The sequence below is a fragment of the Schistocerca cancellata genome, chromosome 4, assembly GCF_023864275.1.
Source record: "Schistocerca cancellata isolate TAMUIC-IGC-003103 chromosome 4, iqSchCanc2.1, whole genome shotgun sequence".
Taxonomy (NCBI): domain Eukaryota; kingdom Metazoa; phylum Arthropoda; class Insecta; order Orthoptera; family Acrididae; genus Schistocerca; species Schistocerca cancellata.
In genome coordinates, this window is record NC_064629.1 from 138,128,680 (window position 1) to 138,142,873 (window position 14,194).

The following is a 14,194-nucleotide window of genomic DNA, read 5'->3' on the forward strand; positions in this document are numbered from 1 at the left end:
CAGTTCTCACAAGGAGAGGGCGCGGGAGGAGTCTCATAAATTTGGCTCAAACTGTGCGAGTTAAGCAGATAGAATATCTCGCACGAGTGGGCCATGGGAAAGTACAAAATGTTCTCAAAAAATTTTCGAGTAGTGTACGAGAGATTTTTGAGCATTAATAGTTCAGTCTGCAGTGTGGCACAATGGTCAACTGCCCGACTGATAAACCACTGGCTCGGTTCGATTCTCCCTGCTGTCTTTTTTTTCCTTTTTATTTTATTCCTCACAATGATCAACTATTAATTATAAAATTTAAATATATTTAAACAGTTCAATTATACTATGAGAAGGACAGATTGCTACTTACTGTAAAGATGGCATGTTGTCTTGTAGACAGGCACAATGAAGAGACTGTTACACATTAAGCTTTCAGCCAAAGCCTTCTTCTGAAATGAAAGGAAACGTGTGTGCACAACCCCCCCCCCCTTTACTTACACACACACACACACACACACACACACACACACACACACACACACACACACAGAGAGAGAGAGAGAGAGAGAGAGAGAGAGAGAGAGAGAGAGAGAGAGAGAGAGAGCGCTCCTGTACACATGACCACTATCTCTGGCCAGAATGCAACTGCCTCGAATGGAAGCAGCAGTCCAGAGTGGGCAGGGGAGGGAGAAAGATAGCACGGCGCTAGTGGGGGGAGAGAAATGAGTGCAGCTTAGCATAGAGTGCAGGGACCAGACGGCGGCAAGACAAGGCTGCCAGGCACAACATTGGGAGATTGTGGCGGAGGGAAGATGGCGGGCGGGGGAAGTGGATAAGGAGATGAGCAGAGAAGGGGGAGAGACTGGTGCATGTGCTGGCAGAGAGTAGTTCACAATGAGGGTGAGGGGATGAGAATTGGGAGGAGGTGACAGGACAGAGAGAGTAGAAACTGTTGGGTGGTTACCACAGGTCGAGGCTGGAATGGTTTTGGGAGCAGAGAATGAATTGTAAGGGCACGCTATGTTCAGCTGCAGGTTGTGCCACAGGGTGGTCTACTTTGCTCTTGGCAACAAGTTGGAGGTGGCTCTTCATTCTGGTGGACAGCTGGTTGATAGACATACCAAGATAAAAAACTGTGCAATGATTGCAGCAGAGTTGGAATATGGCATGACCGGTTTTACAGGTTGCCCAGTCTCTATTGGGGTAGGATTACCATTTGACAGGACTCAAATAGGAAGTGCTGATTGGGTGGATTGGACAGGTCTTTCACCTGCGTCTTCTACAGGCATACGATCCCTGTGCCAAGTGGTTAGGATTGGGAATGGCATAATGATGGACTAGTCTGGCCACTTGAGAACGGCATAATTACAGTGACATCCTTGCTCAGTGTGCTGAAGGTCTCACAAAGTCCTTCAAATACAGGCACTATCTTCCAGACCTAGTCCGCAAACAGCTTTACCATATAACCGCACACCTCCGATCCTCCACACCTAAGAATCTGCTAACAAAGGAGTGCCCCGTTTGTCACCAAATAGCACACCAGATGGGAATAATTGACCACATACTTTGTCAGGGCTTTGATTATGGCCTGAAATGAGGGACATCTTATCAAAGATCCTTCCCACTATTCCTAAAATGGTGTTTCATTGTCCACCCAACCTCCACAACATCCTAGTCCATCCCTATCCCACTCCCAATTACCACCCCTTGTCACAATGATCATATCCTTGTGGAAGACCCAGGTGCAAGCTCTGCCCAACCTACCCATCCAGCACTTCCTATTCCAGTCCTGTCACAGGTTTATCCTACATCATCAGAGGCCAGGCCACCTGTGAAGGCAGCCATGTCACATATCAGCTCTGCTGCAATCATTGTACAGCTATTCATATTGGTTTTACTACCAACCAGCTGTCCACCAGGATGAGTGGCCACTGCCAAACCGTGACCAAGAGCAAACTGGACCACCGTGTGACACAACATATATGCAGGCTGAGCATAACAAGTCTGATTTCAATGGTTGCTTCACAATTCAGGCCATTTGGATCTTCCCCTCTACCACCAGCTTATCTGAAGAGGGTGGATGGGAGTTACTTTACAACACATTCTACACTCCCGAAATCGTCCCAGCGATAACCCACAGTAACCTACTGCCCCACACCCACCACCCAACAGTTTCTGCCCTCTATGTCCTATCAGCTCCTCATAATTCACGTTGCCTCACTCCCCATTGTTCACTGCTCTTTGTGAATGTGCCACCAGTCTTTTCCCGTTCTCTACTACTCTCCTTTTCTGCCCCCCCCCCCCCCCCCATTTTCCCTCCCTCACAGCCTCACAACACTGTGCCTGGCAGTGTTGTCTTGCCACCATCTAGTCATCTAGTCCCTGCATGCTCTACCAGGCAAGACGCACTTCTCTCCACCTACCTATATCCTGCTATCCCTCCTCTTCTCCTCCCCCCCCTCCCCCTTCATGTGTGTTTTTCCTTTCCTTTCTGAAGAAGGCTTTGGCTGAGAGCTCAATGTGTAACAGTCTTTGCATTTTGCCTGTCCACAACTCAATGCATTGTCTTTATGGTGAGCAGCAATCTATTCTTTTCATAACATTGTTGATATTCCAACCTGGACTTTCCATTGTTTAAACAGTTCAATTCATATACATAAAATTAATATATTCAGTTTAGTTACAATTACTTTAATTTAATTAATTGATATATTTAAATAGGAATTGTTTTAAACAAGACATTTCTGTGATTCCAACAATTTTCTGACAATTTGTAATGGCCTTTACAGATGTGAACAATGTCTCGCTATGCATCTGCGGCGATTTTCCATAAACACTTATTACTTTATGGGAAAATGGAAACCCAACAAGAATTTTCTACCAGTGAAGTGATTGATGAAAAGATCAAAACTACAACTAATGATGAAGATTTTTTTTTCCTTTAATTGACCAGTTCTCTTCATTATGCTTCATCAATTTATAAAGAAAATCCTCTTGCCTCTGTGTGTGGGTCCTGTATCAAAAGCTATGTGTAAAGCAATTGCAGAGCATGTTATTGAAATTAGAAACAATAATTTCATAGTAACTGATAAAAATTTGATATTAAACAACAAGCCTGACAACCAAAATCTTTATGAAGAGGTTTGTGGATTCTCTCTCTCTCTCTCTCTCTCTCTCTCTCTCTCTCTCTCTCTCTCTCTCTCTCTCTCTCTCTCTCTCTCTCTCTCTCTCTGCTCATGCACGCTTTTACTATCTACAGTCCTATTTTATCTGTAAAAGGTTTGTTCTTCAAATACAGACATGGATGATGATGACTACAACCCTACTGAATATTCCTCTTGTACTTTAGTATCTTTGTCTGATAAAAATTAACTCATCAATTTTTGAGATGATTGTCCAAAATGAAAGTTTCCATAATTAAAATAACAATTTCCAATCTTCAGGGGGCCAAAAAAAAAAATCTTCAAACTTGGAAGAAAGAAATAGAACAAGGTAGCACTAGAAATGACAAAATTGCAATCATTAACTCCAAAATATTGGAAATATTTTAGGAGGCATTAGGCTGTTATGAACAAGTGACGAAGAGAATATTACGACAATCAGCAATGTTCGTCGCATTCCCATACTTGTCAGAAAAATTTCAGTTTACTACTAGTGATAACCAGATAAAAAGTTTCAAATGTGGACATTCAATAAGACAGTGTACCATCACCAAATTCACCAGCAAGAACAAGATTGCAACTTTGGAAGAAATAGTGGAAGCAGCACAGAAGTTCTGACTACAGATGAGACACATAATGTTAAGCTCCAACCTCATTTACATAATTAAGACTGACCAGACTGGATGCCAGTAGAATCAATGTATAACGAGACACTGGATTACAAGGGTGCAAAGACTGTTTGGTGAAAAAATTCAATTTCTCCACAACAATTTACTCTTACACAGTGTCATATAATTTAACCACTCCAAGGAAACTGTTACCCCTTGTGTGCAAGAGCCTGCATATAAATTTGGTCCTTGAATTGCTGGTACCATCAAGAAATTAGAAGATGAATATAAGAATGTTGCCATTCTTGATTACTACCCCACGTCATCAAGCTAACTAAAGAACCTTATGCTAAATTCTTGGAAAAAAAAAAAAAAAACGTTAAAATCTTAAGTTGACTGCCATAAATTCCTTCTATTGGTGGATTCATGGGGAGGCCAAGTAGATTTGACACTTTATGGTAAGACATGAGGAAGGAAAAGTAACATGTACTTTGATGATCATTCCAACCAGATGTACTCCTTTTGCTCAAACCTGTAATGTATATTTTTATTGCCAAGTCAAAAATCTAATTAAAAGACTACGAAGTGCTCCACAATTGCTACAACAAAAGTGATAATTATCTTCATTAGAAGATGTAATTAAAATACAGTCAATCGTGCAGCATCAATTCAGTGCTCTTGTTTTCACTCCAATGATTCGAAATACTTGGTAAGAATGAAAATTGACAGAGTAAAGGCCTTCATTTAAAACATGAATATAGCATGCTTTCCAGTGAAATGTATTTCGGAAAAATATTTTTGCTCAGAAAATGCTTTCATAAAATGCGCATGGTGTGACAAATGTCTATGTTTTAAATGTCTCTTTGATGATTATCACCCTAAAAAATGTAGTTTGACTAATAATAATAATAATAATAATACATAAAAAGCAGTAATTAATTGCTAGAATTTTCAGAAATTTTACTTTCATTCAAAACTTCACCCAATTATTTAAATTAATTGTTTGAATATTTCCATTAAAGTAATCATAACTAAACTGAATATATTAATTTTATGTATATAAGCTGAACTGTTTAAATATATTTAAATTTTATAATTAATAGTTTATCATTGCAAGAGAGGGAAAAAAAGGCAGCAGTGGATGATCAGATGACTGGATAAATCTGATCACATCCTCCTTTTTATCTCTTTGTCCAGAGTCTGGGTGGATTTTTTTAAATTGTCCTCCTTTTTCACAAAGTTGAGTATAATAAAATTATATTTGCAATTATTCCCATTTTACTACTCTTTTCTTAAATAACTTATCCACAGACGGCAGCAGGATCATCAATTTTTCACTACTGATTGTGGATCGACCCACAAGAGTGTGCACATAGAGATTATTTAAAATTTCTGTCCCATATTTTCAGTTCCGGACTCACATCATGTCAGCTTGGCATTAAAGGTTTCATGTTATGTGCTCAGTACTCATGTGTGATTGTGATTTGCTGTTTATTGTCACCGAGTGAGTTTTATAAAATATCTGGCAAGGCCTAAACACAAGTGTATATTCTCAGAAGTTCTTGCTTACAAATATCCTGCCTTCAAGAAAGGGACAACTGGATTTGAAGCAGAATGTAAAATATGTGGAGCTGGAACTTACATCTCAGTGGCCAATAAAGGTAAGAAATAGCTTGGCAGATTGTTTTATTGTCATGGTTTTATTTCAAAGTTTCTTAGTCATTCAATTTATTTATATATGAAAAACTGAATGAGAAAAATTGGCAATAAAATTCTCCAGTTCTACATGGCATACATAAATATCATTTGATTTATATAAATATTATAAAAGGAAATGCATGTCACTGAGTCACTGAACTATTTTAAATTTCTTGCACTAGGTGACCAAGATCTGAAACATTATATTACCAGTCAGACGCATAAGAAGAATCTTCAGGTTTGCGGTTCAATGTCTAGGATACACGCATTATTTCAGGAACAGCAATCTGCTTCTGCTTTAAGTCACAGAGTTCTTGCTGGAGAAGGAAACTAGCATTGCATTATGTTAGGCATCATTTTAGCTCTAGGTGAATGGTTTACATGCCTAAATTAAATAAAGCTATTTATTTTGATTCAGATGTCCCTAAAACAATTTTATCAGCCACAACAAAAGCTCACAGCAATATAAACAATGCAATTGCTCCTCATGCCTTGAATGTTTTATTTCAGTTTCTTGAGAATAGGTTAAGAGAAGCCATCATATAGCATTTGCATACGTTGATGTCTTCGTTCAATTCAAATATTCTGCAACTGCAAAAAGAAGACAAATCTGTGATTGAAATTTTATATTCTGTATGTAAGATGCTTGAGGACAGATTAAATGAAAAATTAATTTCCCTGAAGGTTACACAGAAGCTGGAAATTGCAACAGAGGGAGGCTTCAATAAAGAAGATTAACTTTTTTTGGAGAAAGTTATGTTGCTGTATCAATTGTGGCATGAATATTTAAAATGATGACTCTATATGTCAGATGAGTAGGGAATATGATACATATAGTGATGTTGAAACACCCTTTTGTATTTACAACATAAATGTCGAGCTTTTCAAAACTGAAGATGTAAAATGTTTTGACTAATTCTGTAATTTTAGGCAACTGCTGAGACAGAACAGTAATGATCCTGAACTTAGTGGGTTATCTTGTAGTTAAAACAAGGCCAAGTATTTCTGTGAAAGTAAGTCTGTCGATCATCATTCAGAATTGTTAGAACTTGCCGAATACTTTTTCAGTATATCAGGGCACAATGCAAATGCAGAAAGAGTCTTTTCGCTCATTACAAACACAGTGGACTGATGGCAGGAATACGCTGTATCCTGAATCTGTTAAAGGTATTTTGCCTGAATCTGTTAAAGGTATGTTGATGGTCATGTATAATTTAAAAGAATTTTCCTGTGTATCTGCTAAGCAAGCCTATACTTCTACATAAAACTGAATCTTCAGAGAAGTACCAATAAAAGTTAAGGAATCTATGTTATGTCTATTAATTTACCCATTTATTAAATTTGAACACATGTTCCCAAGTGTCTTCTTTCTTCTATGTCCTCTTCTTTGAAGCTGTTTGTCCTCTGTTTTGTATGTTTGCACCTGATCATCCTATGCAGCAGCAAGAATCACACCTGAGCCAGCAATTTATCAGTCCGTGTGCTGCCTAATCACTAAAAACTCAACTCTAAAATCTTTCTAGAGCATTTTGCTTTTCCTAGGGCCCACTCAGGTAAGATATTGTAAGAACTTGAAAGGGTCATCTGACTGCTTCTAGGAACACAGTTTGAGTCAAATGAGTGAGACCTGCCCCATGCTCTCCCCTTGTCAATCTGCTTTGGAATACGGGATTCAGAGTGCTGAATCAAATTTTTGGCATGCAGTCCCATAAATTACATTTTTTTTGTCTAATATTCTACCAGTGTACCATTTTGCCACCTTCAGAGTGAGCCAAAATACTGTCAATATAGCACTCACTCCGTTCTTTTAAAACCAAGGACTGTACCACTGCGCATACAGTCACAGATGCACAAGTGACAGAAACACTGATCACCAACAAAGAAGTGCACATGTGCATGAACTGAATCTGTGGTTATAGGGTTGATGCATGCTGGGAAGACAATGTATCATTGTGAGCTGCACTGTGGCCATGTCTTTGCAAGTTTATTTAAGAAAGTGCCAGATTCAATGACTTGACGAAGCTGAAACCCCAATATCTGTTAATTAAATTCTTCAAGAAATGAATTTTAAATGCTTCTTTCACCTCAGAGTCCCAAAAACATGAAGCTGACACTAGAATTTTGGCATTTTCTGGCAGCATAGAGTGATCAGTGTCAATGCAGTGCTCTGCCACAGCCAATTCATTGGGCTGTAAGAGCTGAGTTTACCTACGATGTTCTGTGACCTTTCATGGACTGATGAGTCATCTATCCAATGTACGAAAGGCCATGCTTGTAGGGGATCTTGAAAACTCCAGCCTTCCGGAGCATCAAATCATATTTAACAGGACCCACGACTACTGCTGTTTCAGTGGAGGGTGAAAAATCACTTTCACTTTGTGCTTGCTGAGAATCTGTCAAATTCTTGACAGTAAGCTTCCCACATAGGGTAGGAAAGGCATAACAGAAGACTCAGATTTAAATCTATGCTTGTAGATATACATGATGTTTCAAAATTACGAGGTTAAAAATATGTTAATCATAAACAACGTTGGAAATTTTTTTGCTCTTTGTCAAAAGTAATATTATTGACTACAAAACACAAAGTAAGTGAACTCCTTCCTACTGCATGAAGTTCTTCAGCATGTGAAATATGGGAAACTGGTCTATTGGAAAAGTCTCTATAGCGTGATGGCTTCCTGGGATCTTAACCCTTTCTGATTCACAGTTGGACTACATCAGACATTATGATGTTCCACTATTGCTTCGATGATGGACAATGTCCAACACATTCCCATTATTGTCACTTCCATTTGTTGGAATTCATGAAGCACATAGCAGCACTTAGTACAAAGATCTCACAACTAAAAGCATGTTGCATTTGTATATTTCTAGTGCAATAATTATTATTGTTCTGGCTGACTGAAGTTGCTTTAGTGAACAGCTATAGTCTTTACTCAATACACAAAACTAAATGTGGAGAACAACTGCAGACTCACCTTTCCTGCAGAAGAAATCTAATACAGCTAGTCAGCCAGGTGAGAAATACAGATTCAAAGAAAATAGGAAGACCACCACCATCTGACACCAAGGAGAGACTAAATGGGACCAGGCATCTTATAATGCAAAGTGAAAGACAAAAATCAATAATGGATTGCATGGTCTGCAACAAATTCAAGGAGAAAGGACAAAGAAGAAAAATAACTTTCTACTGCGAAACATGAAAGAGGAAGCTCGGGCTTCACAAGGATGAATTATAAACAAACCATAAAAAAACACCAATACAGTTTAAAAAAACAAGTGTAAAAGAAAATAAAGTGGTCAAGTGACCTCACACAGAATTTTAGTTTTTTCAAAATTATAGTATTTATAACCTGTAATGCCTTACATCATTACAGGCATAAAATTAATAAAAGTTGGGGAGAATATGGTGAGTGGAAAAATTGGCCTTTAAATGCTGAATGAACTGTTTACATATGGTGGGTAAGAATCCTCTGCAATTCCTGTAGTTTATACTTCAATGATTCAAGTGTTCTACTAAATTCAGTGCCAAACAAGCATTTAATGCTAGTCACACAACATTCAACTGCTGATATGTGACAATGCCAAAGCAATACAAATTAGAGTCCATTGTGTTGCCAATGGCTCATGCTGACTTTGCCAAATCTAATATGTCAATTTTCGTATTATTACCCAGTTAAAAAACAATGATTTAAAACACAATAAGTGAAAGTCTTTAGTGAGAGAATTGTCCCAAAAAGTAAATGGAAATGACAAACAAACAAAAAGACCCTCTTAAAAATTCCAGAACATGTTTGTGTGTTTATGTTACCAGTGTAATCACTGGAATCTGGACTAAAAATAAATAATCTATCATCACAACACTGTACACAATACTGATAAATTTTTTACTTAGGAATCAGCTGCGAAAATTCAGCTTTGTATCTACGATGATAGAAAGTATGAGTGGAATACCGATATTGGAAGGAATAAAGAAAACAACAACAATAACAACAACAACAACAACAATGCTCGATCTGTGGCACTGGTACAATGTAGATGGTTGGGACAATGCAATTGTGTGTGTGTGTGTGTGTGTGTGTGTGTGTGTGCGTGCACGCGCGCGTGGGCTTGCGCGCATGTCGTACATTTGTTACCTATGCTTCTCTGACGTCAACTGTACACTACATCTGTCCACCACAATATACTGTGAATTACAATTCTTCTAAGGAAAGGCAATAAATTTCCGTGCACACAAAATGTTTTGAGCATCTCTGGCATCCATAGTTACAAGAAGTTTATGAGTATTTCATAACATTAGTTTTAAGTAGCACTCTAGCAGAAGCTGCAATGTCTAAGTATACTCCAAAGTTTATGTATTAAGTTTGTTAATACAAAACTGTAACCAACTTTCTATTTTATTTTTCAAGTGTTATGCAACTTATTCCAAATTATGTTCTTATTCAGCATCTGGGCAAAGATTGCTGTGCACGACATATTTTTCAGCATGAGTGAGGAGTTCATGCACATTTTCACCACTTATGAATTGTATTTATTTAATTGGAAAGATATATAATACTGAAAAACTTGTTCCACTGTGTGTATGTACTTCACATTATTCTTAGGCAAGAGACTTGAAAGGTGAACTAAGTTAACGCCTAAAGCTCAACACACAACCCGCCCAATGATCATCAGACACAATCAACATTGATACAAGTATTTCTGAAATGATTTTGTACCTATTACACATTACAACACATAGTCATACACAATTTAGCTGAACATTTAGATGTTGAATACTCACTCTTTGGTTTTAATCGCAATGCCACAGCAGTTGACTCCCTTCGATCTCTCCTGTACATGCATTCTTCTGCAGCAAGAAATCTTGCCCTTTCATACATCCTTGTAAGTCTTTCACAGAGAATTTGGTGAAGTCTCAGGAAAAGATACCAATAGTTATTAGCATAAAAGAGTGTATATGATTCCCCCTGTAATGTTTACAACAACAATTAGATGATATTAACCAAAATAAAGTTTCTATAATTTCAGGAATTGAGCTCAAAATATTAAAGAGACTAAATCAGTTTTAAACATTAGCCTTAGTTAAAAGAAACTACATGCAGGTACAGTTCATCAAAATAACAATAAAAAATAGAATTAATCACAGCTAATGAATGCAATATAAAAGACTTACAGGATGTGAAGATTTAGCATGGTGTGGTAGATTGACATCTGACTTTTTAATGTCAGGTACTTCTTGATCATTGAGATCTTCACTGCTGATATTTCTGCATGACTGGTCTGCATTACTGCTTGTATTTTCTTTACTGCCATCTGTCTTTTCGTCTGTAAATAAATGTTTAAGAACAAGTACGGGTAATGTATGCCAGAACAGAATAATAATTGTTAAAACATCAATCATTTGGTAGATTGGATTGGATTAAATTACATCTACTTTTTTCCATAGATCCATAATGGGGAGATTCTCAAGTATGTAGGACACCACATAAAGCAAGACTGCATAATACACATTTTTTTTATAAAAGCTATGCTAATGGTTCTTCTACAGAGCTTAAGTGGAGTTAGAACAGGAAAAAAAATTAACACATTTTTGGATTTTTATCTCATAAAATTTGCAACTTTCTAAATACAAAATGGTTATATATATGACTTAGAAACTCACATGGGAAGTATTTTATTTTATTTTTTTAAATATAATCTGCACCAGTTGAAAGTGTTAAAATTTTTATGTGCATTACTTCAAGATCTAATAAAATCAGTATTTTTTTATATATAGAAGCCTGTGGATTGCTGTGTTATAAAGGTTAAATGCTGGTCATGTCCAGAAAAGGATGGGCACCAGGTTGAGGAAGTTGAAACAAAGCTTGAGAGATAAGAAACTTTCTGATGGTAAAACCATAAGAGGCAGGCTGGCAGACAAAATGATTGATGAACTACAGCAGTATTATGGGATGGTCATTAAAAATAATACTGAGGATTTGTTGAAAATGAAGCAAGCAGTATGGACTACATTCTTCCACAGACTGTCAACTGACGATAAACCAGTACACCACCTTTGCCCTCCTGGACCCGATTCATAGCACAATTACTGCAGTGCCCAATACTCAAACAGTTCATACAGCCATAAACATTCCATCCCAGCAGCAGTCATGGATATCATAAAATCTATTTACAGAGACGTGGCAAATCCTAAATTACTAAAGAAGTGTCTGTTGCATGGTCAGACTCAAAATCCGAATGAGTCGTTCAATAATCTTATACGGACTTGCTTACCTAAAAATGTTTTTGTTGGAATGAAGACACTAGAGTGGGGGGAGGGGGGGAGGGGAGGTCAGTGATGCTGTTATTGTGCGGACAAGGGGGGAGGGGGGGCGCAGTGATGCTGTTATTGCTTTTAACCCTTTAACTGCTCTGGACGTGTTAACGCGCGTATTTATGGGCACCACCAGTTCTCCTACCTGGTATTCTGACTGTGTTTACGCAAGCCACCTTAGTGGCACCTGTGTGCTCGTGACGTGTTGAGGCGTGCTACTACTTCTTCCCGTGGCCTCTGGCCATGTTAACGCGCCCAGCTGTATATTCGTGCCAAGCGCCTAGTAGCTGTTCAGCATTCCGCTGGCATGGTTGAAGTCTCGTAAGCGTTTGCTGCTGTGTTCTTGTGTTGCAGTTTTCGTCTGTGCATTTACTGACCGTTGATACCGTTAACATTTTGAGAAGAAAATGATATGCCATCGTCGTTGTACAGATGAATAAATCTTCAAAATTCTCACTAGAAGCGATAGTGAGAATGAAATTTCCAACTGAATCTCGAAGTAACAGTCCTGTGCCGTGTACTTCAGCTGGAACAATGCATCTGTCAAGAAGGGAGGGATATTCAGAATCTGATGGGTCTGAGAGTGATAGTGAAGTGCCATTGAAAAGAGCTCGCTTTAGCGACATGTTTGACTGGAAGGAAAGTGATTTTCGTCCATTCATGAACGAGTTCAATGCTTCAGCTTCTGGACACAACAGTGGTTTAGGGCCAGATTCAAGTGTTTTATCATATTTCCCAGTATTTTTAACAGAAGAACTGACAAAATTTGTGGCAGATGAAACCAACAGATTTTTTTTGCATACGAAAGAAAATACACCAGAATCAGAGCATTCGCGTTTGTCCAGATGGAAAGAAACGGGTTTCGGGAACTGTATTCCTTCGCTGCTGTTTGTATCCTAATGGCTCGTGTGAAAAAGCTGAAAATCAGTGACTATTGGTCCACAGACATACTCTTGAACACTCCTGTTTTCGGTGAAATTATGGCCAGGGACCGTTTTCTGTTAATTTTAAGAATGCTTCACTTCAGTGACAACTCTGTCAGCAATGAAGGAGACAGGTTATTTAAAATTAGGTATATTGTTGATAAAATTCACGCAACATTTTGCAGCGCATTTCATCTATATCAAAAGCTCTGCATTGACGGAAGCCTCTTGTTGTTCAAAGAGCGATTATTGTTCAAACAGTACATTTCCTCCAGAAGAAGTAGGTTTGGAATAAAAACATTTGTGCTATGTGACTGCCAGATGGGTTATATCCTGGATTTCATTGTCTACACAGGCACAAATACTGCAATTGACTTCCACAATCTGGGGAAAAGTGGCGACATAGTAGCAACATTGAAGAAACCACTTTTAGGAAGGGGACATACGTTCTATGTCAATAATTGGTATTCAAGCCCACACCTGTTCCTTTGGCTTCATAACCATGTAACAAACGCATGTGGTACTGTTCACAAAAACAGACGCAATATGCCAACAAACTAAAATGAGGAGAAATACAGTTTATGTCCACTGATCCTTTCCATGAAATGGTGTGACAAAAGAGAAGTGTGGATGCTGACAACCGGTAATACTGCAGAAATGGTTGAGATGGAAAAGACAAACAGAAAGACAGGTGAAAGATTAAGGAAACCACAACGTGTTGCAGATTACAACAAGAGTGTGGGTGCTGTTTACCGCTGTGACATGCTGCTGAGTTCAGTGCAATCAGTACGAAAGACTGTCAAGTGTTACAAAAAGTTCTTTTTCCACGTACTGGATCTGCGCATTTTAAATGCCCATGCTTTCCACAGAGTAGTAACAGGACGATAAATGCAACTAGCAGAATTTCATTTGTGTCTGGTAAGAGAGCTTGTTGAAACTTATGCAAAAGAAAAGAGGAAAGCTGGCAGAGGAAGGTGCTCTGAAGACGAGAATCCTCTTAGATTTACTGGGAGGTATTTTACACAGGTCATTGAAATGGAAAACTCGAAGAAACGTATGCCAATGCATCGGTGTGCAGTATGCTCGAAGCAGAAAGTGCGCCGAAAAATGAGATACAAATGCAGAGCATGCAACATACCACTATGTGTAGTGCCATGTTTTGAGGTGTGTCACACTAAACAAAACTATTAACCATCTATAATACTCAGAAGAGAAGAAGCGACATTGATAACTTTCTAAAAGTAAAGGACAACAAAAAGGAAATAAAAAATATAACATAATACAAAAATTGTATAACACTTACGATTTCTGACTTTGAAGCAATTTTACAGAAGTGTTACTGCACTCTCAAAAACATGAACTGCATTTCTCAGACGCCATTAAATCTATTACATACGTTAAGCATAAAATTAAAACCAGCATAGTGCTCCATTGCTGATTTAAACAAACATCACGTTTGTTTGCATGGCCATCTTCCGCAGCAGCTCTAACAATTAATTATTGTTAGCTTTGCTG

General features: G+C 38.1%; 1 protein-coding gene across 1 annotated transcript in view; it reads right to left on the reverse strand.

The window, feature by feature from the left end:
• Positions 1-14,194, reverse strand: part of LOC126183926 (paired amphipathic helix protein Sin3b-like) — a 280,872-nt gene that overhangs the window by 57,131 nt on the left and 209,547 nt on the right. The window contains exons 16-17 of the mRNA XM_049926273.1: positions 10,617-10,768; positions 10,227-10,410 (exon numbers count right to left, since the gene is read on the reverse strand). Coding sequence (XP_049782230.1) covers positions 10,227-10,410; positions 10,617-10,768 — 336 coding nt within the window. The remainder of the gene's footprint in view (positions 1-10,226; positions 10,411-10,616; positions 10,769-14,194) is intronic.